Raw genomic sequence first — 24,844 nt, forward strand, 5'->3', positions numbered from 1 at the left:
TTGAGGATGTAACTGGTCGAATAGACAAGGGAGAACCAGTGGATTTTCAGAAGGCCTTTGATAAAGTACCACATAAGAGATTAGTGTGCAAAATTAAAGCACATGCGATTGGGGGTAATCCAGGGCATGGATTGAAAATTGGTTTTCAAACAGGAAACAGAGAGTAGAAATAAACACGTCTTTTAAGGGGTGGCAGATTGTGACTAGTGGGGTACCGCAGGGATCAGTGCTTGGGCCCCAGCTACTCACAATGTGTATCAATGATTTGGATGAGGAAACCAAGTGTAATATTTCCAACTTTGGTGAGGACACAAAACTAGGTGCGATGGTGAGTTGTGGGAAGAATGCAAGGAGACTTCAAGGCGATTTAGACAAGTTGAGTGAGTGGGCAAATACATGGCAGATGAAGTATAATGTGGATAATCATAGAATCATAGAATCATAGAAGTTACAACATGGAAACAGGCCCTTCGGCCCAACATGTCCATGTCGCCCAGTTTATACCACTAAGCTAGTCCCAATTGCCTGCACTTGGCCCATATCCCTCGATACCCATCTTCCCCATGTAACTGTCCAAATGCTTTTTAAAAGACAAAATTGTACCCGCCTCTACTACTGCCTCTGGCAGCTCGTTCCAGACACTCACCACCCTTTGAGTGAAAAAATTGCCCCTCTGGATCCTTTTGTATCTCTCCCCTCTCACCTTAAATCTGTACCCCCTCGTTATAGACTCCCCTACCTTTGGGAAAAGATTTTGACTATCGACCTTATCTATGCCCCTCATTATTTTATAGACTTCTATAAGATCACCCCTTAACCTCCTACTCTCCAGGGAATAAAGTCCCAGTCTGTCTAACCTCTCCCTGTAAGTCAAACCATCAAGTCCCGGTAGCATCCTAGTAAATCTTTTCTGCACTCTTTCTAGTTTAATAATATCCTTTCTATAATAGGGTGACCAGAAGTGTACACAGTACTCCAAGTGTGGCCTCACCAATGCCCTGTACAACTTCAACAAGACATCCCAACTCCTGCATTCAATGTTCTGACCAATGAAACCAAGCATGCTGAATGCCTTCTTCACCACCCTATCCACCTGTGACTCCACTTTCAAGGAGCTATGAATCTGTACTCCTAGATCTCTTTGTTCTATAACTCTCCCCAACGCCCTACCATTAACGGAGTAGGTCCTGGCCCGATTCGATCTACCAAAATGCATCACCTCACATTTATCTAAATTAAACTCCATCTGCCATTCATCGGCCCACTGGCCCAATTTATCAAGATCCCGTTGCAATCCTAGATAACCTTCTTCACTGTCCACAATACCACCAATCTTGGTGTCATCTGCAAACTTACTAACCATGCCTCCTAAATTCTCATCCAAATCATTAATATAAATAACAAATAACAGCGGACCCAGCACCGATCCCTGAGGCACACCGCTGGACACAGGCATCCAGTTTGAAAAACAACCCTCGACAACCACCCTCTGTCTTCTGTCGTCAAGCCAATTTTGTATCCAATTGGCTACCTCACCTTGGATCCCATGAGATTTAACCTTATGTAACAACCTACCATGCGGTACCTTGTCAAATGCTTTGCTGAAGTCCATGTAGACCACGTCTACTGCACAGCCCTCATCTATCTTCTTGGTTACCCCTTCAAAAAACTCAATCAAATTCGTGAGACATGATTTTCCTCTCACAAAACCATGCTGACTGTTCCTAATTAGTCCCTGCCTCTCCAAATGCCTGTAGATTCTGTCCCTCAGAATACCCTCTAACAACTTACCCACTACAGATGTCAGGCTCACTGGTCTGTAGTTCCCAGGCTTTTCCCTGCCGCCTTTCTTAAACAAAGGCACAACATTTGCTACCCTCCAATCTTCAGGCACCTCACCTGTAGCGGTGGATGATTCAAATATCTCTGCTAGGGGACCCGCAATTTCCTCCCTAACCTCCCATAACGTCCTGGGATACATTTCATCAGGTCCCGGAGATTTATCTACCTTGATGCGCGTTAAGACTTCCAGCACCTCCCTCTCTGTAATATGTACACTCCTCAAGACATCACTATTTATTTCCCCAAGTTCCCTAACATCCATGCCTTTCTCAACCGTAAATACCGATGTGAAATATTCATTCAGGATCTCACCCATCTCTTGTGGTTCCGCACATAGATGACCTTGTTGATCCTTAAGAGGCCCTACTCTCTCCCTTGTTACCCTTTTGCCCTTTATGTATTTGTAGAAGCTCTTTGGATTCACCTTTGCCTGATCTGCCAAAGCAATCTCATATCCCCTTTTTGCCCTCCTGATTTCTCTCTTAACTCTACTCCGGCAATCTCTATACTCTTCAAGGGATCCACTTGATCCCAGCTGCCTATGCATGTCATATGCCTCCTTCTTATTTTTGACTAGTGCCTCAATCTCCCGAGTCATCCAAGGTTCCCTACTTCTACCAGCCTTGCCCTTCACTTTATAAGGAATGTGCTTACACTGAACCCTGGTTAACACACTTTTGAAAGCCTCCCACTTACCAGACGTCCCTTTGCCTGCCAACAGACTCTCCCAATCAACTTCTGAAAGTTCCTGTCTAATACCATCAAAATTGGCCTTTCCCCAATTTAGAATTTTAACTTTTGGGCCAGACCTATCCTTCTCCATAGCTATCTTAAAACTAATGGAATTATGATCACTGGTCCCAAAGTGATCCCTCACTAACACTTCTGTCACCTGCCCTTCCTTATTTCCCAAGAGGAGGTCAAGTTTTGCCCCCTCTCTAGTCGGGCCATCCACATACTGAATGAGAAATTCCTCCTGAATACACTCAACAAATTTCTCTCCATCCAAGCCCCTAATGCTATGGCTGTCCCAGTCAATGTTGGGAAAGTTAAAGTCCCCTACTATTACCACCCTATTTTTCTTGCAGCTGTCTGTAATCTCCTTACATATTTGCTCCTCAATTTCCCGTTGACTATTTGGGGGTCTGTAGTACAATCCTATCAAAGTGATCTCTCCCTTCTTATTTTTCAGTTCTACCCATATGGACTCAGTGGGCGAACCCTCGGATATATCCCCTCTCACTACTGCCGTGATGTTCTCCCTAATCAAGAACGCAACTCCCCCTCCTCTCTTACCTCCTGCTCTATCTTTCCTATAGCATCTGTACCCTGGAACATTGAGCTGCCAGTCCTGCCCCTCCCTTAGCCATGTTTCAGTAATAGCTATAACATCCCAGTCCCATGTACCCATCCATGCCCTGAGTTCATCTGCCTTGCCCATCAGACTTCTTGCATTGAAATAAATGCAGTTTAATCTAGTCTTCCCTTGGTCTTTGACCTGCTTTCTCAGACCATCTGTCCGGTCATGTTCTGTACACTCTCCCTTACTGCCTTTTGTTTCTGTCACCACTTTATTTCCCACTGACTTCCTGCATCGGTTCCCATCCCCCTGCCACATTAGTTTAAACCCTCCCCAACAGCACTAGCAAACACTCCCCCTAGGACATTGGTTCCAGTCCTGCCCAGATGCAGACCGTCCAATTTGTACTGGTCCCACCTCCCCCAGAACCGGTTCCAATGGCCCAGGAATTTGAATCCCTCCCTCTTGCACCATCTCTCAAGCCACGTATTCATCTTAGCTATCCTGTCATTCCTACTCTGACTAGCCCGTGGCACTGGTAGCAATCCTGAGATTACTACCTTTGAGGTCCTACTCTTTAGTTTAACTCCTAACTCCCTAAATTCAGCTTGTAGGACCTCATCCTGTTTTTTACCTATATCGTTGGTGCCTATATGCACCACGACAACTGGCTGTTCACCCTCCCCCTCCAGAATGTCCTGCAGCCGCTCCGAGACATCCTTGACCCTTGCACCAGGGAGGCAACATACCATCCTGGAGTCTCGGTTGCGTCCGCAGAAACGCCTGTCTATTCCCCTTACAATCGAGTCCCCTATCACTATAGCTCTGCCACTCTTTTTCCTGCCCTCCTGTGCAGCAGAGCCAGCCACGGTGCCATGAACCTGGCCACTGCCACCTTCCCCTGGTGAGCCATCTCCGCCAACAGTATCCAAAACGGTATACCTGTTTTGGAGGGAGATGACCGCAGGGGACCCCTGCACTGCCTTCCTACTCTTCCTCTGTCTGTTGGTCACCCATTCACTATCTCCCTCAGTAATTTTTATCTGCGGTGTGACCAACTCACTGAACGTGCTATCCACGACTTTCTCAGCATCGCGGATGCTCCAAAGTGAGTCCATCCGCAGCTCCAGAGCCGTCAAGCGGTCAAACAATAGCTGCAGCTGGACACACTTCCCGCAGGTGAAGGAATCAGGGATACAGGAAGGAGCCCTGAATTCCCACATCTCACAAGAGGAACATGACACGGCGCTGGGATCTCCTGCCATGACTTAACCCTTAAATTAGCTTAAGAACAACTACAATGTCAAGAGAAAAAAAAAGGAAAGAAAAACTACTTACCACTCCCTTTAAGGAGTTTACTCCTTTAAATTGTTCTCAATTTAGAGAATGTTAACTACACTAGGGACCTTGATTCACTAAAAAATAAACGCTGCTTCCTATAAGACCATTGTAAACAATTTTACAACACCAAGTTATAGTCCAGCAATTTTATTTTAAATTCACAAGCTTTCGGAGGCTACCTCCTTCCTCAGGTGAACGATGTGGAAATGAAGTCCTCGACCAGAGTAAGACCTGCAGACCTTCCCTTTCCTTTTACTTCAGTTACTGCAGATCATGAGAAATACTCACCTGAACCTACTCACCAATCAGGTGCCTCCCCTGTGTCGCGTCCCGATCTGATAAGTGTGAAGTTATCCACTTTGGAAGGAAAAACAGAAAGGCAGAGTATTATTTTAATGGTGATATATTGGGAAATGTTGCTGTCCAAAGAGACCTGGGAGTTCTTGTGCACCAGTCACTGAACGCAAACATGCAGGTGCAGCGAGCAGTTAGGAAGACAAATGGTATGTTGGCCGTCATTGCAAGAGGATTTGAGTACAGGAGCACGGATGTTTTACTGCAGTTTTGCAGGGCCTTGGTGAGATCACAGCTGGAGTATTGTATGGAGTTTTGGTCTCCTTACCTAAGAAAGGATATACTTGCATAGAGCGAGTGCAGCGAAGGTTCACCGGACTGATTCCTGGGATGGCAGGACTGTCGTTTGAAGAGAGATTGGGTCGACTCGGCCTGTATTCACTCGAGTTTAGAAGAATGAGAGGGAATCTCACTTAAACATATAAAATTCTGACAGTGCTGGACAGAATGGATGCAGAGAGGATTTTTACCCTGGCTGGGGTGTCTCGAACGAGGGGGTCAGTCTCAGAATACGGGGTAGGACATTTAGGACTGAGATAAGAAGAAATTTCTTCACTCTGAGGGTGGTGAACCTGTGGAATTCTCCACGACTGAAGGCTGTGGAGGCCAACTCACTGAATATCTTTAGAAGGAGCTAGATAGTCTTCTAGCCACAAAAGGCATCAAAGTGTACGGGGAAAGAGCAGGAATATCGTGATGAGATCGAGGATCAGCCATGATCATATTGAATGGCGGAGCAGGCTCGCAAGGTTGAATGGACTAATCCTGCTCCTATTTTCCATTTTTCTAATTTTTAAAATGAAAATCTGAAGCCGAGCAGTCTCCTCAGGCAACGGAATGCCGTGTGTCCTCGGAGAGTCGGGTCAGAACGAATCAATGGATGAAGATTCAGATCCAGAAGAAGGGCGAGAGATTCGAGACGAGAGCAACTGAGCAATCTCAAATCATAATTGAACAAATTGATTAAACATCATGAGTATTGCTTAATGACTGGTGACTGTGATTAACTAACATGAGTATTAGTTAATCACAGTCATCTGTCATTAAACAGCATGAGTATTAGTTAATCACAGTCACCAGTCATTAAACAACACGAGTATTAGTTGATCACAGTCACCAGTCATTTTATAATGTTGCAGATATTGAAGTGATTAATTTATTGAAGCAGTGCACTATTTTTTCCTTATTAAGAGTTTACTAATTTATTATTTACTGCCCGACAGATCTCTGTATTATGGAAACCCAATATGTTTGTTCTTCAGTAATACGTGTCTCTCCTCACAGGAACACACCTCACTGAGCTAAGGGCATGGATCGGTGCAGGTTGCATGTGCAGAGACTCTGAATCAAGCATAAGAACAGGTTGAATAAACCTTCATCAGTTAAACAAGTGGGCGAATCAATAACCACTGCCCAATATTCAGTCTGTGGAATAGCAAGGTTATAAATTTCAACACTCATGAACCAGAAACTCAGGACCGCATCGGGGCAAATGAATTAATCTGCACCAACAAAACTAAAGTGTTTGCAGTAACTATACACAGGGAAAGAATAAGTCATTATAAACAACATTTGAATACTGTAAAACTGCTGTCCTGCTGTTCATCTGTTTGTAAATAGTTAACATTTGTTTCTGCTGGTGCAGTTCAATTGATATTCTGATTCCATTGGGAATCTGTGCAATGGATTGAATGGAAGGGGATTTAGGCCATTGAGAGTGAGTGGGAAGAGGTTTGACTCATTTGTATCCAATACAATGGGAGTGAGTGGGAAGCGCTTTGGTCCATTGTCATTCGGTTCAAAGAGAGTGCCTGGGAAGGGGTTTGACACATTGGGATTCTGTACAGTGGGAGTGAATGGGAAGTGGGTTGACATATTGGGATTCTATATATTGGGAATAAATGTCAAGGGGTTTTAGTTATTGGGATTCTGTACAGAGGGAACTAATGGGAAGGGGTTTGGTCCTTTGGGATTTTATACACTGGGCGTGAATGGGAAGGGATTTGGTCATTGGGATTCTGTGCTGTGGGAGTGAGTGGGAAGGCGTTTGGTCCATTGAGATTCGTTACAGTGGGAGTGAATTGGAAGGGGTATGGTCCTTTGGGATCCTATACAGTTGGAGTGAATGGGAAGGTGTTGCGTCATTGCGATTCTGTACAGTGCGAGTGAATGGGAATGGGTTTGGTCCTTTGGGATTCTGTGCAGTGGAAGTACATGGGAAGGTGTTTGGTCATTGGGATTTTGTACAGAAGGAGTGAATGGGAAGGGGTTTGGCCATTGGGACGATGTATATTGGGAGTGAATGGGGAGGGGTTGGTCCTTTGGGATTCTGTACAGTGGGAGTGAATATGAAGATGTTTGGTCATTTGGATTCTGTGCAGTGGGACTGAATGGGAAGGCGTTTGGTCCCTTGGGATTCGTTACAGTGGGAGTGAGTGGGAAGGGGTTTTTTTCATTGTGATTCCGTACAGTGGGATAGAATGGGAAGGTGTTAGGTCATTGGGATTCTGTACAATGGGAGTGAATGGGAAGCTGTTGAGTCGTTGGGATTATGTACATTGGGAGTGAATGGGAAGGGGTTGGCCCTTTTGGATTCTCCACAGTGGGAGTAAATGGGAAGATGTTTGTTCATTTGGGATCCTGTTCATTGGGAGTGAATGGGAAGGTGTTGGACCATTGGGATTCTTTAGAGTGGGAGTGAATGGGAAGGGGTTTGATCCTTTGGAATCCTGTATAGTGGGAGTGAATGGGAGGGTATTGTGTCATTGGGATTCTGTACAGTGCAAGTGAATGGGAAGGGGTTTGGTCATTGGGATTCTGTACAGTGGGAGTGAATGGGAAGGGGTTTGGTTATTGGGATTCTGTAAAGTGGGAGTGAATGGAAAGGGGTTTGCTCATTGGGATTATATACATTGGGAGTGAATGTGAAGATGTTCACTCGCAATGTTTATAATCCCAAAGAGCAAACCTCTTCCCATTCACAAAATGGGAAGGGGTTTGGTCATTGTGATTCTGTACATTGGGAGTGAATGGGAAGGGGTTTGGTCATTGGGATTTTGTACAGTGGGAGTGAATAGGAAGGGGTTTGTTCATTGTGATTCTGTACAGTGGGAGTGAATGAGAAGGGGTTTGTTCCTTTGGAATCCTCAACAGTGGGAGTGAATGGGAAGATGTTGTGTTAATGTGATTCTGTACAGTGGGAGTGAATGGGATGGGGTTTGTTCATTGTGATTCTGTACAGTGGGAGTGAATGGGAAGGGGTTTGGTCATTTTGATTCTGTACAGTGGGAGTGAATGGGAAGGGGTTTGTTCATTTTGATTCTGTACAGTGGGAGTGAATGGGAAGGGGTTTGGTCATTGTGATTCTGTACAGTGGGAGTGAATGGGAAGGGGTGTGTTCCATTGTGATTTTGTACAGTTGGAGTGAATGGGATGGGGTTTGGTCATTTTGATTCTGTAGAGTGGGAATGAATGGGAAGGGGTTTGGTCATTGTGATTCTATTCAGTGTGATGGAATGGGAAGGTGTTTGGTCAATATGATTCTGTACATTGGGAATGAATGGGAAGGTGTTTAATTATTGCGATACTGTACAGTGGGAGCGAATGATAAGGGGTTTGTCCATTTTGGTTCTGTATGGCGGGAGTGAATGGGAAGGCGTTTAACTATTAGGATTGTGCACAGTGGGAGTGAATGGGAAGGGGTTTGGTGTTTGGGATTCTATACAGTAGGAGTGAAAAGGATGGGGTTTCATTATTAGGATTGTGTACAGTGTGAGTTAATGAGTTAATGGGAAGGGATTTATTCTTTGGTATTCTGCGCTTTTATCAGGTTTGTATTCACTTTGATTCTATGATGCTGGATGGAGAAGACTGATGTGTGAAAGTTACTGGTTAGAATGTGACTGGTTAGAATATGACCGTTTACGGTGTGACCGGTTAGGGTGTGACTGGATAAGGTGTCACTAGTTAGAATATGACTGGTAATCATGTGACTGGTTAGCGTGTGACTGGTTAGGGTGTGACTGGATAAGGTGTCACTCGTTAGAATATGACTGGTAATAATGTGACTGGTTAGCTTGTGACTGGTTAGGGTGTGACTGGTTAGCCTGTGACTGGTTAAGGTTTGTCTGGTTAGGTTGTGACTGGTTAGGGTGTGACTGGTTAACGTGTGACTGCTAAGGTTGTGACTGTTTGGCGTGTGACTGGTTAAGGTGAATCTGGTTAGGCTGTGACTGGTAAGGGTGAGTCTGGTTAGGATGTGGCTGTTCAAGGTGTGACTAGTTAGAAAGTGACTAGTTAAAGTGTAACTGGTTAGCGTGCGACTGGTTAGGGTGCAAGTATAGGCTGTAAAAGTGGACCTGTGATCAGACAGCTTATATCATTCCCGAGACTAGGCGGAAATTTTACAGGTTTACCTTGGTCGGTTGCTTCTGGTTTGTCTGATTTCAGGATTTTGAAAGGATTTTGTTCAGACCGCAATATGGCAGATTGGAGTAGTTGAGGCGACTAGCTTAGATGTATTTAAGAGGAAGCTAAATGAACATGTATGGGAGAAATGAATAGAAGGATATGCTGATAGGGTGAGATGAAATAGAAAGGGCAGATGCTCGTGTGGAGTATAAACACCGGCACGGACTTGTTGGGCCGAATGGTCTGTCCCTGCGCTGTAGATTCGATGTAATTCTATGCAATAAACCAACATCATTTATACTGAAGCTCAATAGGAGATTAAATGAAGGAAGCGAAATGATCAGAGCCATAGAGAATATTGGAGGTCCAGTTATGACACGAGAATTATTTCTGAGAAAGGAGGAAAAATGAGTCTGCCTGAAGTTAGACCAAATGTAAGTCTGCGCCCTCCTTCGATCACTGAGTGAAATCCAGACAGAATTTGTCACAGTCTCTTCAGGCTGAAAATTAGACATCACAGATGCGACCGAGCAGCACCAGGTAAGATAAATCTAGCGATAAGGAAAGTGAGGACGGGACAAAATTCACAAATGCATCAATGCTGCAAGACTGGAGGAATCAGAATCAGGAGTATCATTGGGCAACTTTAGTATAGATGCGAGGAAGTATTTCTTCCGACCAACATTGATAAATAGTTGCCAAATATCCACGTTAATAAATGATCACTGGGTTCAGGTGTCCCACTCCGGTTAATGACCCACACTCACTACAATTCTACACTGACAGATAATCCCAGTAATAAATGGTAAATGGGGTCAGGTGTCCCACTCCGATTCGTGACGGACACTCAGTACAATTCTACACTGACACATACTCCCAGTAATAAATGGTCACTGGGGTAAGGTGTCCCACTCCGGTTAGCGGCCCACACTCAGTACAATTCTGCACTGACACATATTCCCAGTAATACATGATCACTGGGGTCAGGTGTCTCACTCCGATTAAAGATCCACACGCAGTACAATTCTACACTGACAGATACTCCCAGTAATACATGGTCACTGGGGTCAGGTGTCGCACTCCGATTAGTGACCCACATTCAGTAAAATTCTGCAGTGACAGACGCTCACAGTTATAAACATCCCCGGACATTTGACAGTACTGAATGCAGCTTCAAATTTCCACAACCATCCACTAAAGGTAATAATTTGATCCTGTAACTTAACCATGACACTTCGGCTGAAATATTTATATTCAGATAAGGTCAGGATCGTGAACAAATATGACATCTGATTTATTGAATTGATATTACTGTACCGCTAACTGTGTAATGCTCACCACTGGACCAGCATATAACTTTATCAATCACAGAGTAAAACCAGAGGACAGCTCACTCAGAGATTCACACAATTTAAATGGTTATATTCGCTTACCAGGCACACCAATGACGGCAAGGATCATGTAGTATATTTTCTCGACGCTGTAAAGTGTTGCACCCATTTTCAGTGTGAAGTGATCTGTCCCTTCGTGCTGCAGGCAATCTTTCTGGTTTCAACTCTGAGGCGATACTTTCCCAGAGCCTTTAATTTATATCCTGTGGTATATCAACTGGGGACTTGAGGTTGCAGCATCGTTCAAATTAGTTTTACTTATCTGAACAAACAGGTTGCTACAACCGATCTCAGTCCCTATTGTGAGAGAATATATTTCGTGCTGGGATTGAATTGGAAAACCCAAAGACTGCACAATTTTGATAATATTAATTAAGTCATGAAAATTATTAGCTGTATTCTGAGAGCAATGGTGTTGTTCCTTCATCTCGATCTCATATTGTTCTGGTGAGGTCCTTCACTCTGCTGTGTTCATTCAGTAATTAAATTCCAAATGTTAGAGTGTCCTTCTCAGGGCTGTTCTGCTCAATTCTGGGATGTGGGGTCCTCTTTAATTGTGGTTACCGGATTAAAGTGGGATATTGAGGGCAGGAAACAAGCTATTGACCAGACATCGATAGACAGTGAGGGCAGGAAACAGGCAACAGACCGGACATCGATGGGCAGCGAGGACTGCGAACAGGCCACAGACCGGACATCGATAGGCAGCGAGGACAGGGAACGGAGTGCAGACAGGACATCGATGGGCAGTGAGGGAAGGGAACAGGCTGATGACCGGACATCGATGGGTCGCGAGGACTGCGAGCAGGCTACAGACCGGACATCGATAGGCAGCGAGGACAGGGAACAGGGTGCAGACAGGACATCGATGGGCAGTGAGGGAAGGGAACAAGCTGATGACCGGACATCGATGGAGAGTGAGGGCTAAAAGCAGATTGCAGACGGGACATCGAAAGACAGTGAGGGCTGGTAACAGACTGCTGACCTGATAGCGATTGAAAATGAGGGCTGGGAACAGGTTGGTGGCCGGACATCGATAGACAGTGAGGGTTGGGAATAGAATACTGACCGGACATTGAAAGACAGTGAGGGCTGTGAACAGACTGATAACCGGATATCATTAGACAGGGAGAGCTGGGGACAGGCTGATGACCGGATATCGATAGATGGAGAGAGCTGGGGATAGGCCGATGACCAGATATCGATAGACAGAGAGAGCTGGTGACAGGCTGATGACCGGACATGAATAGAGAGTGAGAGCTGGGAACAGAACACTGACCGGACATGAATAGATAGTGAGAGCTGGGAACAGAATACTGACCGGACATGAATAGATAGTGAGAGCTGGGAACAGACTGATGACTGGACATCGATCGACAGTGAGCGCTGGAAACTGACCGATGACCGGACATCGATAGAGAGTGAGGGCAGGGTGGATTCTGATGACCGAACATCGATTGGGAGTGATGGAAGGGAATTGACTGACGACGAGGCGTCGATAGAGAGCGAGGGCAGGGAACAGGATGATGATCGGGCATCGATCGACATGGAGGGCAGTTAACAGAAAACTAACTGTTCACCAACAGACATTGGGAGCTGGGAGCAGAATACTGAACGGACATCAATAGATAGTGAGAGTTGAGAACAGGATACTGACCGGACATCGATAGACAGTGAGGGCTGGGAAAAGGCTGCAGTAAAGACATCGATTGAAAGTGAGAGCTGGGAACACACTGACGACCAGACATCGATAGACAGTGAGGGCTGGGAACAGAATACTGCCCGGACATCGATAGAGAATGAGGGCTGGGAACAGAATACTGACCGGACATAGATTGACAGTGAGGAATGGGCACAGAATACTGACCGGACATCGATTGACAGTGAGGAATGGGCACAGAATACTGACCGGACATCGATTGACAGTGAGGAATGGGCACAGAATACTGACCGGACATCGATTGACAGTGAGGGTGGGAACCGATTACTGACAAGACAACGATAGACAGTGAGGACTGGGATCAGGCTGATGACCGGACATCGATAGACAATTAGAGCTGGGAACAGAATACTCAGCTGTCATCGATGGACAGCAAGGGCTGGGAACAGAATACCGACCGGACATCGATAGAGATTGAGGGCTGGGAACAGAATACTCAGCGGTCATCGATAGACAGCAAGGGCTGGGAACAGAATACCGACCGGACATCAATCGAGAGTGAGGGCTGGGAACAGAATACTGACCGGACATCAATAGAGAGTGAGAGCTGGGAACAGAATACTGACCTGACATCAACAGAGAGTGAGGGCTGGGAACAGAATACTGACCGGACATCGATGGAGATTGAGGGCTGGGAACAGAATACTGACCGGACATTTGGACAATGAGGGCTGGGAACAGAATACTGACCGGACATTTGGACAATGAGGGCTGGGAACAGAATACTGAATGGACATCGATAGACACTGAGGGATGGGAAAAAAATACTGACTTGACATCGATAGACAGTGAGGTCTGGCAAGAGGTTATTCAGACGAGATGGAGTGGGGATTAAAAAGGATGGTGGGTGACAATATTGGTTAAAGAGCAATTACAGCTGGGAGGAGGGAAGTTATGATCAAAGGATCATCAAATGAGGCAATATGGGTTGAGCGGAAGAACAAAAAAGCGGCAGTCACACTTCTGGGAGTGTATGATCGACTTCCAAACAGTCAGAGGGAGTTAGAATAGCAAATATGTTGACAAATTTCAGAGAAGTACAAAGGAAATAGGGCAGTAATAGTCAGGGATTTCAACTTCCCGAATCTTAACTGGAATAGAATCAGTGTACAAGATACAGAGGGTGTAAAAATCATAAAATTCATTATAGATAGAATCATAGAAGTTTACAACATGGAAACAGGCTCTTCGGCCCAACATGTCCATGTCGCCCAGTTTATACCACTAAGCTGGTAACAATTGCCTGCACTTGGCCCATATCCCTCTATACCCATCTTACCCATGTAAATGTCCAAATGCTTTTTAAAAGACAAAATTGTACCCGCATCTACTACTGCCTCTGGCAGCTCGTTCCAGACACTCACCACCCTTTGAGTGAAAAAATTGCCCCTCTGGACCCTTTTGTATCTCTCCCCTCTCACCTTAAATCTCTGTCCCCTCGTTATAGACTCCCCTACCTTTGGGAAAAGATTTTGACGATCGACCTTATCTATTCCCCTCATTATTTTATAGACTTCCATAAGATCACCCCTTAACCTCCTACTTTCCAGGGAAAAAAGTCTCAGCCTATCCAACCTCTCCCTATAAGTCAAACCATCAAGTCCCGGTAGCATCCTGGTAAATCTTTTCTGCACTCTTTCTAGTTTAATAATATCCTTTCTATAATAGGGTGACCAGAACTGTACACAGTATTCCAAGTGTGGCCTTGCTAATGTCTTGTACAACTTCAACAAGACATCCCAACTCCTTTATTCAATGTTCTGACCAATGAAACCAAGCATGCTGAATGCCTTATTCACCACCCTATCCACCTGTGACTCCACTTTCAAGGAGCTATGAACCTGTACTCCTAGATCTCTTTGTTCTATAACTCTCCCCAACGCCCTCCCATTAACGGAGTAGGTCCTGGCCCGATTTGATCCACCAAAATGCATCACCTCACATTTATCTAAATTAAACTCCATCTGCCATTCATCGGCCCACTGGCCCAATTTATCAAGATCCCGTTGCAATCCTAGATTCAGATGAACATTTTTAGCCACTACGTAGCAATTCCAGCAAGAGAGGGGGCAGTTTAGGATTTAGTTTTTGGGATTGAAGCTGGGCGGATTGTAAGAGTATCAGTGGGAGACCATTATGATGGTAGTAATCATAATTCAGTTAGCTTTAGCATAGTTATGGAATAGGGCAAAGATAGAACAGGAGCAAAAGTTCTCAATTAGGGGAAAAGCAAATTTTACTCAGCTGAGAAGTGATTTAACAAAAGTGGACTGGAAACAGCTCCTTGAAGTTAAATGAGTGTCCAGAGCAGTGGGAGGCAGTCAAGCGGGAGTTAGTGAGGGATTGAGAGCAGATATGTTCCCAAAAAGAAAAAGGGTGGGATTGCTAAATCGAGAGCCCCCTGGATGTCAATAAGCATACAGAGTAGGATGAGGCAGTAAAGGTAAGCTTATGTTAGATGCTGAGAGCTCAGTACTGCAGAAAGCCTCAAGGAGTTTCGAAAGTGCAAGGTTGAAATTAAAAAGGAAATTAAGAAAGCAAAGTGAGGGCACGAACAAAACATTGGTCTGTAAAATCAAGAAAACCCAAAATGTTTTATAATTACATAAAGAGCAAGTGGATAACTAAGGAAAGAGTAGGACCGATAAGAGACCGAAAAGGTAAACTGTGTGTGGAGGCAGAATATGTGGGTATGGTTCTTAATGAATACTTTCTGCTTGTCGTCAGAAAAGAGGGGGACGATGCAGACATTGTTAAGCAGGAGGAATGTGAAATATTGGATTGGGTAAACATAATGGAGGAGGAAATATTAAGGGGATTAGCAACTTTGTAGGTCGATAAATCGCCAGGCCCGGATGAAATGTATCCAATGGTGTTAAGAGAAGCACGGGATGAAATATCGGAGGCTGTGACCATCATTTTGCAATTCTCCTTGTCTGCAGGCGCGGTGCCGGATGATTGGAGGACTTCTATTATTGCACCGTTGTTCAAAGAGGGAGAAAGGGATTGACGACTAATTAAATGCTAGTCAACATAATCACGGTGATGGGCAAATTATTGGAAACAATTCTGAGGGACAGTGTTAATTGTCATTTAGAAATGCACGGATTAATCAAGGACAGTCAACATGGATTTGTTTTGGGAAGGTTAGAAAAGTGAACGCCCATGGGATCCAAGACAAAGTGGCAAGTTGGATCCAAAATTGGCTCAGTGGCAGGAAGTAAAGGGGAATGGTCGACGGATGTTTTTGTGACTGGAACGTTGTTTCCTGTGGGGTTCCGCAGTGCTCAGTACTAGGTCCATTGCTTGTTGTGGTATGTATTAATGATTTAGACTTCAATGCAGGGAGCATGATTAAAAAGTTTGCAGATGATTCAAAAATTGCTGGTATGGTTGATATTGAGTAGTAAAGTTGTAGACTGCAGGAATATATCAATGGACTAGTCAGGTGGACAACAAAGTGGGAAATGGAATCCAACCCGGAGAAGTTTGAGGTATTGCATTTTTGGGAGAGAAAAACAAGGCGGAGGAATACACAATAAATGGGAGGATACTGTGTGGTGTAGAGGAACAGAGGGCCCTTGGAGTACATGCCCATAGATCCCTGCAGGTAGCAGGACAGGTAGATAAGTTTGTTAAAAAGGCATACGGTATACATTTCTTTATTAGCCAAGGCAGATAATATAAGAGCAGGGAAGTTATGCTAGAACTGTATAGTACAGTAGCTGGGCCACAGCTTGAGTACTGCGTACAGTTTTGATCTCCTTAACTGAGGAGGGATATACTTGCCTTACAGGCGGCGCAACAAAGGGTGGCTAGATTGATTCTTGAGTTGAGAGGGGTGTGCTATGAGAAGACATTGAGTAGAATGGGCCTATATTCTCTGGAGTTTAGAAGAACAATGGGTGATCTCATTGAAACATTTTTAATTCTTCGCGGACTTGACAGGGGAGATACTGAGAAGATATTTCCCCTGGCTGGAGAGGCTCGAACTAGGGATCATATTCTCAGGATAAGAGGTCGGCCATTTAGGACTGAGCGGAGCAAAACTTTCTTCACTCAGAGGGTTGTGAATCTTTGTAATTCTCTACCACAGAGGGCTGTAGATGCTCAGTCGTTCAGTATATTCAAGGCTGAGATCGATATATTATTGGACTCTAAGGGAATCAAGGGATACGGGGATCGGGCGGGAAAGTGGAGGTCGAAGATCAGCCATGATCTTATTGAAAGGCGGAACAGGCTCGAGTGGCCGTATGGCCTACTCATCCTCCTTCTTTATTCTGTGCTTTTTTCTTAAATGTACAGTTCCGCAATGATCGAAATAAATTGCGGAGCAGGCTGGAAGGGCAGAATGGCCTAATCCTGTCCCTCTGGCCCTATGCCTCGAGCACCTTAAGTCATCATTACTGAAATGAGAGTTTAATTAATCGCATGTCCATTTTCAGTGTTACTGAAACCTCTACAGGTAAAATGATTTCTGATGTGTGTCGTGTATCCATTATAGCTCCCTGCAATTCATTGTAACCAGTTGCTGAGTGTAAAAATCCCTGTCTCACTGTATTACTGCTCCCATTCTGGGTCTGGAAATTTGCTCTGTTTGGCCTGAAGTGATTCTTTTGCTGCTTTCCTGTCAGACCCATTAATTAAGATAATATCACGATCTTCCTTTCCTCCATCTTCCTTGTCCCATGTGTTCATTGCCATTAAAATGTTCTTTTAATCCAGTTATTTTCTATATTAAATGTCTCAGGGTGATGCGGATATAAATGAGAATGTGAGCTGTATTCATTCACTGGGGTGCTGTCAGATTATGAAGTGATTGCAGTTAATGTTGGGCAGCGACAGGGACCTGTTATGGGCGGTGAGAATCTGGCTCATGTTCTCTCCCTCGCCTTTAACTGTAACAGATCGTAACTGCAGGTTATTGCAAAGGGAAAGGATTGAATTCACATTTACTTAAATTGTAAGGAGCGACCACAACATGGTTGAATTCCATATCCAATTAGAGGGTGAGAAGGTTGATTCTCAAACAAGCGTACTGAGCTTGAATAAAGGAGACTATGATGGTATGAGAGCGGAATTGATTAAAGTGGACTGGGAAAATAGATTAAAGGGTAAGACGGTACATGAGCAGTGGTGTTCATTTAGGGAGTTATTTTACAACTTTCAAAATAAATATATTCCACTGAGGAAAAAAGGGTGTAAAAGAAATGATAGCCATCCGTGGCTAAGTAAAGAAATCAAGGATAGTATCCGACTAAAAACAAGGACATATAAGGTAGCCAAACTTAGTGGGAGGATAGAAGATTGGGAATTCTTCAAAAGACAGCAAAAAGTAACTAAAGGATTGATTAAGAAAGGGAAGTTAGATTATGAAAAGAAATTAGCAAAAAATATAAAAACAGATAGCAATAGTTTCTATAGTTATATAAAAAGAAAAAGGGTGGCTAAGGCAAACGTAGGTCCTTTAGAGGATGAGACCGGGAAATTAATGGTGGGAAACATGGAGATGTCAAAAATGCTGAACAAATATTTTGTTTCAGTCTTTACAGTGGAGGACACTAAGAATATCCCAACACTGGACAAACAGGGGACTCTACGGGGGGAGGAGCTAAATACGATTAAAATCCCTCAGGAGATGGTACTCAGTAAAATAATGGGACTCAAAGCGGATAAATCCCCTGGACCTGATGGCTTCCATCCTAGGGTCTTGAGGGAAGTGGCAGTAGGGATTGTGGATGCTTTGGTGATAGTTTTCCAAAATTCCCTGGACTCAGGAGAGGTCCCGGCAGATTGGAAAACTGCTAATGTAACACTGTTATTAAAAAAGGGTAGTCGGCAGAAGGCTGGAAATTATAGGCCAGTTAGCTTAACATCTGTGGTGGGTAAAATTTTGGAGTCTGTTATTAAGGAGACAGTAACGGAACATTTAGATAAGCATAATTTAATAGGACAAAGTCTGCATGGCTTTATGAAGTGGAAGTCATGTCTGACAAATTTGCTTGAGTTCTTTGAGGATATAACGTACAGCGTGGATAAAGGGGAACCAGTGGACATAGTGTATTTAGACTTCCAGAAGGCATTCGACAAGGTGCCACATAAAAGATTATTACTTAAGATAAAAAATCACGGGATTGGGGGTAACATTCTGGCATGGGTGGAGGATTGGTTATCGAACAGGAAGCAGAGAGTTGGGATAAATGGTTCATTTTCGGACTGGCAACCAGTAACCAGGGGTGTTCCACAGGGGTCGGTGCTGGGTCCCCAACTCTTTACAATCTATATTAACGAATTGGAGGAGGGGACCGAGGGTAACATATCAAAATTTGCAGATGATACAAAGATGGGAGGGAAAGTAGAGAGTGAGGAGGACATAAAAAACCTGCAGGGGGATATAGACAAGCTGGGTGAGTGGGCGGAGATTTGGCAGATGCAATATAATATGGAAAATGTGAGGTTATGCACTTTGGCAGGAAAAATCAGAGAGCAAGTTAATTTCTTAATGGCGAGAGACTGGAAAGTACTGCAATACAAAGGGATCTGGGGGTCCTAGTGCAAGAAAATCAAAAAGTTGGTATGCAGGTGCAGCAGGTGATCAAGAAAGCCAACGGAATGTTGGCTTTTATTGCTAGGGGGATAGAATATAAAAACAGGGAGGTATTGCGGCAGTTATATAGGGTATTGGTGAGACCGCACCTGGAATACTGCATACAGTTTTGGTCTCCATGCTTAAGAAAAGACATACTTGCTCTCGAGGCAGTACAAAGAAGGTTCACTCGGTTAATCCCTGGGATGAGGGGGCGGACATATGAGGAGAGGTTGAGTCGATTGGGACTCTACTCATTGGAGTTCAGAAGAATGAGAGGCGATCTTATTGAAACATATAAGATTGTGAAGGGGCTTGATCGGTTGGATGCAGTAAGGATGTTCCCAAAGATGGGTGAAACTAGAACTAGGGGGCATAATCTTAGAATAAGGGGCTGCTCTTTCAAAACTGAGATGAGGAGAAACTTCTTCACTCAGAGGGTGGTAGGTCTGTGGAATTTGCTGCCCCAGGAAGCTGTGGAAGCTACATCATTAGATAAATTTAAAACAGAAATAGACAGTTTTCTAGAAGTAAAGGGAATTAGGGGTTATGGGGAGCGGGCAGGAAATTGGACATGAAGCTCAGTTCGGATCGGTCAATGCCCTGTGGGTGGAGGAGAGGGCCCAGGGGCTGTGTGGCCGGGTCCTGCTCCTACTTCTTGTGTTCTTTAGATTTGTGGTTGGGATCAGATCAGCCATGATCTTATTGAATGGCGGAGCAGGCTCGAGGGGCCGATTGGCCTACTCCTGCTCCAATTTCTTATGTTCTTATGTTCTTATGTATGCTGGGAAACGGAAGTAACTGTCTGCTGACAGACGGTGAAGGCCGATATTAAAACTGTTCGAGTGTAAATTACTCGTGTTATATTACACTGTATTTCTGGGAAATGAAATGACCTCTGTCCGGAGTAGGTCATTGAATACACTTCTGTGCTGTAAAGGAGCCCATGAAATCACAGCGGTGATGTATTATATTCTGGAGTTGTTAAGAATGAACCAGGTTCTCCAACATCATCGGCATTTCCCGCCTTTACCTTTTACCCAATAGTCTTGTCAGTGGTCTTTAAGTTTAAGTGAATTACACAGGCAAATTTCCATCTGGGCCTCTTGGGCGATGGAATGTGAACATGCACTGAGTGACTGAGATCACAGTCGTGTTCTTGGCTCTCCTTTTTGCTGAATGTGTCCCGCCTCACTGATGGTGAAGCAATCCCCGAGAGGCGTTAGAGTGACAGTGTGGGATACGGTTTCAATGTGTTTGATTCAGTTCAGAATCAAATCTGTGACAATACGTTTCCAAACTTGGGTCCAAAATTCCACACACTGCGGTACGGAATTCCACATACTGAGGTATGGAATTCCACAGACTGGGGTACAGAATTCCACACACTGGGGTACAGAATTCCACATACTGAGTTATGGAATTCCACACACTAGGGTACAGAATTCCACACACTGGGGTACAGAATTCCACACACTGGGGTACAGAATTCCACATACTGAGTTATGGAATTCCACACACTAGGGTACAGAATTCCACACACTGGGGTACAGAATTCCACACACTGGGGTACAGAATTCCACACACTGAGTTATGGAATTCCACACACTGTGGTACAGAATTCCACAAACTGGGGTACATAATTCCACACACTGGGGTACAGAATTCCACACACTGAGTTATGGAATTCCACAGACTGGGGTACAGAATTCCACACACTGGGGTACAGAATTCCACATACTGAGTTATGGAATTCCACACACTAGGGTACAGAATTCCACACACTGGGGTACAGAATTACACACACTGGGGTACAGAATTCCACACACTGAGTTATGGAATTCCACACATTGGGGTATAGAATTCCACACACTGGGGTACAGAATTCCACACACTGGGGTACATAATTCCACACACTGGGGTACATAATTCCACACACTGGGGTACAGAATTCCACACACTGAGTTATGGAATTCCACACACTGGGGTACAGAATTCCACAAACTGGGGTACGGAATTCCACACACTGGCGTACAGAATTCCACACACTGGGGTGCAGAATTCCACACACTGGGGTACAGAATTACACACACTGAGTTATGGAATTTCACACACTGTGGTACAGAATTCCACAAACTGGGGTACAGAATTCCACAAACTGGGGTACGGAATTCCACACAATGGGGTACAGAATTCCACACACTGGGTTACGGAATTCCACACACTGGGGTACAGAATTCCACACACTGGGGTACAGAATTCCACACACTGGGGTACAGAATTCCACACAGTGGGGTACATAATTCCACACACTGGGGCACGGAATTCCACACAATGGGGTACAGAATTCCACACACTGGGGTACAGAATTCCACACAGTGGGGTACATAATTCCACACACTGGGGCACGGAATTCCACTCAATGGGGTACAGAATTCCACACACTGGGGTACAGAATTCCACACACTGGGGTACAGAATTCCAATCAAAGTGGTACGGAATTCCATACACTAGGGTACAGAATTCCACACAAAGTGGTACAGAATTCCACACACTGGGGTACAGAATTCCACACACTGGGGTACAGAATTCCACACAAAGTGGTACGGAATTCCATACACTGGGGTACAGAATTCCACACAATGTGGTGCGGAATTCCACACACTGGGGTACAGAATTCCACACACTGGGGTACGGAATTCCACAAAATGTGGTACGGAATTCCACACACTGGGGTACAGAATTGCACACACTTCGGTACACAATTCCACACACTAGGCTACAGAATTCCACATTCTGAGTTATGGAATTCCACACATTGGGGTACAGAATTCCACACACTTCGGTACACAATTCCACACACTGTGGTACGGAATTACACACACTGGGGTACAGAATTCCACACACTGAGTTATGGAATTCCACACACTGGGGTATAGAATTCCACACACTGGGGTACAGAATTCCACACACTGAGTTATGGAATTCCACACACTGGGGTACAGAATTCCACACACTGGTTTACAGAATTCCACAAACTGGGTACTGAATTCCACAAACTGCAGTACAGAATTCCACCATATAAAAACTGTGGCCACAAGAGCAGGCCAAACGCTGGGTATCCTGCGGCGAGTGATTCACCTCCTGACTCTCCAAAGACTTTCCACCATCTACAAGGCGCAAGTCAGGAGTGTGATGGAATACTCTTCACTTGCCTGGATGAGTGCAGCTCCAACAACACTCAAGAAACTCGACATCATCCAGGACAAAGCAGCCCGCTTGATTGGCACCCCATCCAACACCATACACATTCACTCCATTCACCACCGGTGCACAGTGGCTGCAGTGTGTACCATCCACAGGATGCACTGCAGCAACTCGCCAAGGCTTGTTCGACAGCACCTCCCAAATTCGCGAACTCTACTACCTAGAAGTACAAGAGCAGCAGGCACATGGGAACAACACCATCTGCACGTTCCCCTCCAAGTCACACACCATCCCGACTTGGAAATATATCGCCGTTCCTTCATCGTCGCTGGGTCAACATCCTGGAACTCCCTTCCTAACAGCACTGTGGGAGAACCTTCACCACACGGACTGCAGCGGTTCAAGAAGGCGGCTCACCACCTCCTTCTCAAGGGCAATTAGGGATGGGCAATAAATGCCGGCCTCGCCAGCGACGGCCACATCCCATGAACGAATAAAACAAAATCTGTATGTCTCCACAACTCTGAGTATCTTCATTTTATCCACAGCCCTGAGTACGTTCATTCTCTTCACAGCCCTGAGTACCTGCATTATCTACACCGTCCTGAGTATCTGTGTTGCCTCCACAACCTTGAGTATCTGCATTATCTACACTGTCCTGAGTATCTGCATTGTCTCCACAACCCTAAGTATCTGCATTATCAACACAGCCCTGAGTATCTGCATTGTCTCCACAGTCCTGTGTATCTGCATTTTCTACCCGTCCCTGAGTGCCTGGATTGTCTCCACAGCCCTGAATATCTGCATTGTCTCTATGCAACAATCAACCCCAATGGCCGTGCAAGCTCGAGGTCAATTGAAGTTATCAAGCCTGAGATCGATAGATTTTTCTTGGTTAAGTGTATCACATGGGATATGAAGAAAATTCGGGTAACTGGAGTTAAGATACAGATCAGCCAGCATCTTTTTGAATCGAGGAACTGGCCCGAGGAGCTGGACCCAAACGTTAACACTGACCCAACCCTCTTTCTGTTTCTTTATGTTTCCACGAAAAAAGTTAATTAGCCATTCCTGTGCTCTTGTCTCGAGATGCACTAATAATTCATTCAATCTACCATCAAGTGAAAATGCCTTTCCACAATTCAGTATTTTCATTGCTGTGTTTATTTCCTCAATGTTGAGCTGTTTATTCGGACTTTGCTGTATCTGAGGAGTGATTGAAGTTACGTCTTGATTTGTTTTGTTTTTTGATGTGATTTGTAAGCTCGTTTGCCATTTAGAATGAGTTGGTGAGCGACTTGGTTTGTGGACTGTGGTGATGCGCTGTGACCGCTGTCTTTCGGGATTTCGCTTGGTGACGCTCCTTAAAACCTTTTGATCACATGTCCTAATCCTTATGTGGCTCGGTTTCACATTTTTATTTGATAATGTTCAGGTGAAGCGCCTTGGGACGTTTTACCCGGTTCAGGCGCTCTATAAACGCAAGCTGTTGTCGGTGTTGGTTTTGACCGAGCACATTATAAAATGAACAATGAATGTATAACTCGGAGCAATATTCCCCAAGAAACAGAAATATGAAACAAATATATCGGAGCAAAGTCTCCAAAATTATTGCACTAATCAAGCAGGAGTTGACATGTGTGTTTGGGATAATTTCACACCAAGAACCGCTCTCACTTGCACTGCCAACGATATCGAAATGTTTCTGTGTTTTTATTATCGTGGAACATTTACGGAGGGGGATAAACTCAGAACAATATCAGTAATAAGGACGACAGATCTTAACAAGAGGAAACAGGCAAGTGACAGTTGCTTGATGAGAGATCAGTGTTGCCAAAACATCTTATAATTTGATATATTTCAACTGACTTCTCCAATTATCTCTTTACCATTTAACATTCACACCTCACTGGTATTGATTCATTCGGTCGCCCGATAAACACCCGCCAAATTTATCAACTTCCCAAACTTGAAACTTTCGCCCACTCATCATGGGTCAGACTGTTAGAAAGTTTAGTGTGTCGGACTAATAACTACAGTTGAAATTTTCCACCCATCACCAAAAGTATCTAATCCCAGGCTAGAGCGTCATGACTGTTTCCATCATCTGCTCCGGACACCATCTGTAATATAACCGCTATATCAATTCAAACTGTTCATGCCCCTGTTGTTTCAGAGAATACAAACCGTACTGTGGTTGATATCAGAGGCCGGGTGGAGAATGGCTAAAGATATGGAAACCCTCATTAAAGATCAAATCATCGAGCATCTGGATAGACGTAAAGTCACAATAGATCTCCAGTATGTGTTGATGAAGGGGAGTTTATGCCAATTTACCTTACTGGTTTTCGTTCAGGGTGTGACAAAAGAGCTTGTTAGGGGAAAGGAAATGACGGTTGTGCACTTGGATTTCAGTAAATCCTTTGATACTGCTCCTTCGGAAAGGGTGGCACTGTCAATAATTAAAGCACAAATCAGTGGAAATATTTTACAATAGATATACAATTGGTTGCCCGATAGAAGCCAGGGATTAGTGGAACAGGGATTATCATCAGCCTGGGAGAATGTAACTGGTTGGGTCCCACATGAGTCTGTTTTGGGGCTTATTTTATTTAATATCTTTATAAATTATCTAGAGCTCGGAAACACGAGCACAGTGGCTAAATTATCAGTTAATGAAGAAGGTGGACGAC

General features: G+C 44.5%; 1 protein-coding gene across 1 annotated transcript in view; it reads right to left on the reverse strand.

Moving 5' to 3' along the window:
• LOC137315196 (C-C chemokine receptor type 3-like) overlaps nt 1-24,844 on the reverse strand; it is a 46,517-nt gene that overhangs the window by 9,105 nt on the left and 12,568 nt on the right. The window contains exon 3 of the mRNA XM_067980075.1: nt 24,494-24,603. Coding sequence (XP_067836176.1) covers nt 24,494-24,603 — 110 coding nt within the window. The remainder of the gene's footprint in view (nt 1-24,493; nt 24,604-24,844) is intronic.

This window comes from Heptranchias perlo, unplaced genomic scaffold, assembly GCF_035084215.1.
Source record: "Heptranchias perlo isolate sHepPer1 unplaced genomic scaffold, sHepPer1.hap1 HAP1_SCAFFOLD_54, whole genome shotgun sequence".
NCBI lineage: Eukaryota > Metazoa > Chordata > Chondrichthyes > Hexanchiformes > Hexanchidae > Heptranchias > Heptranchias perlo.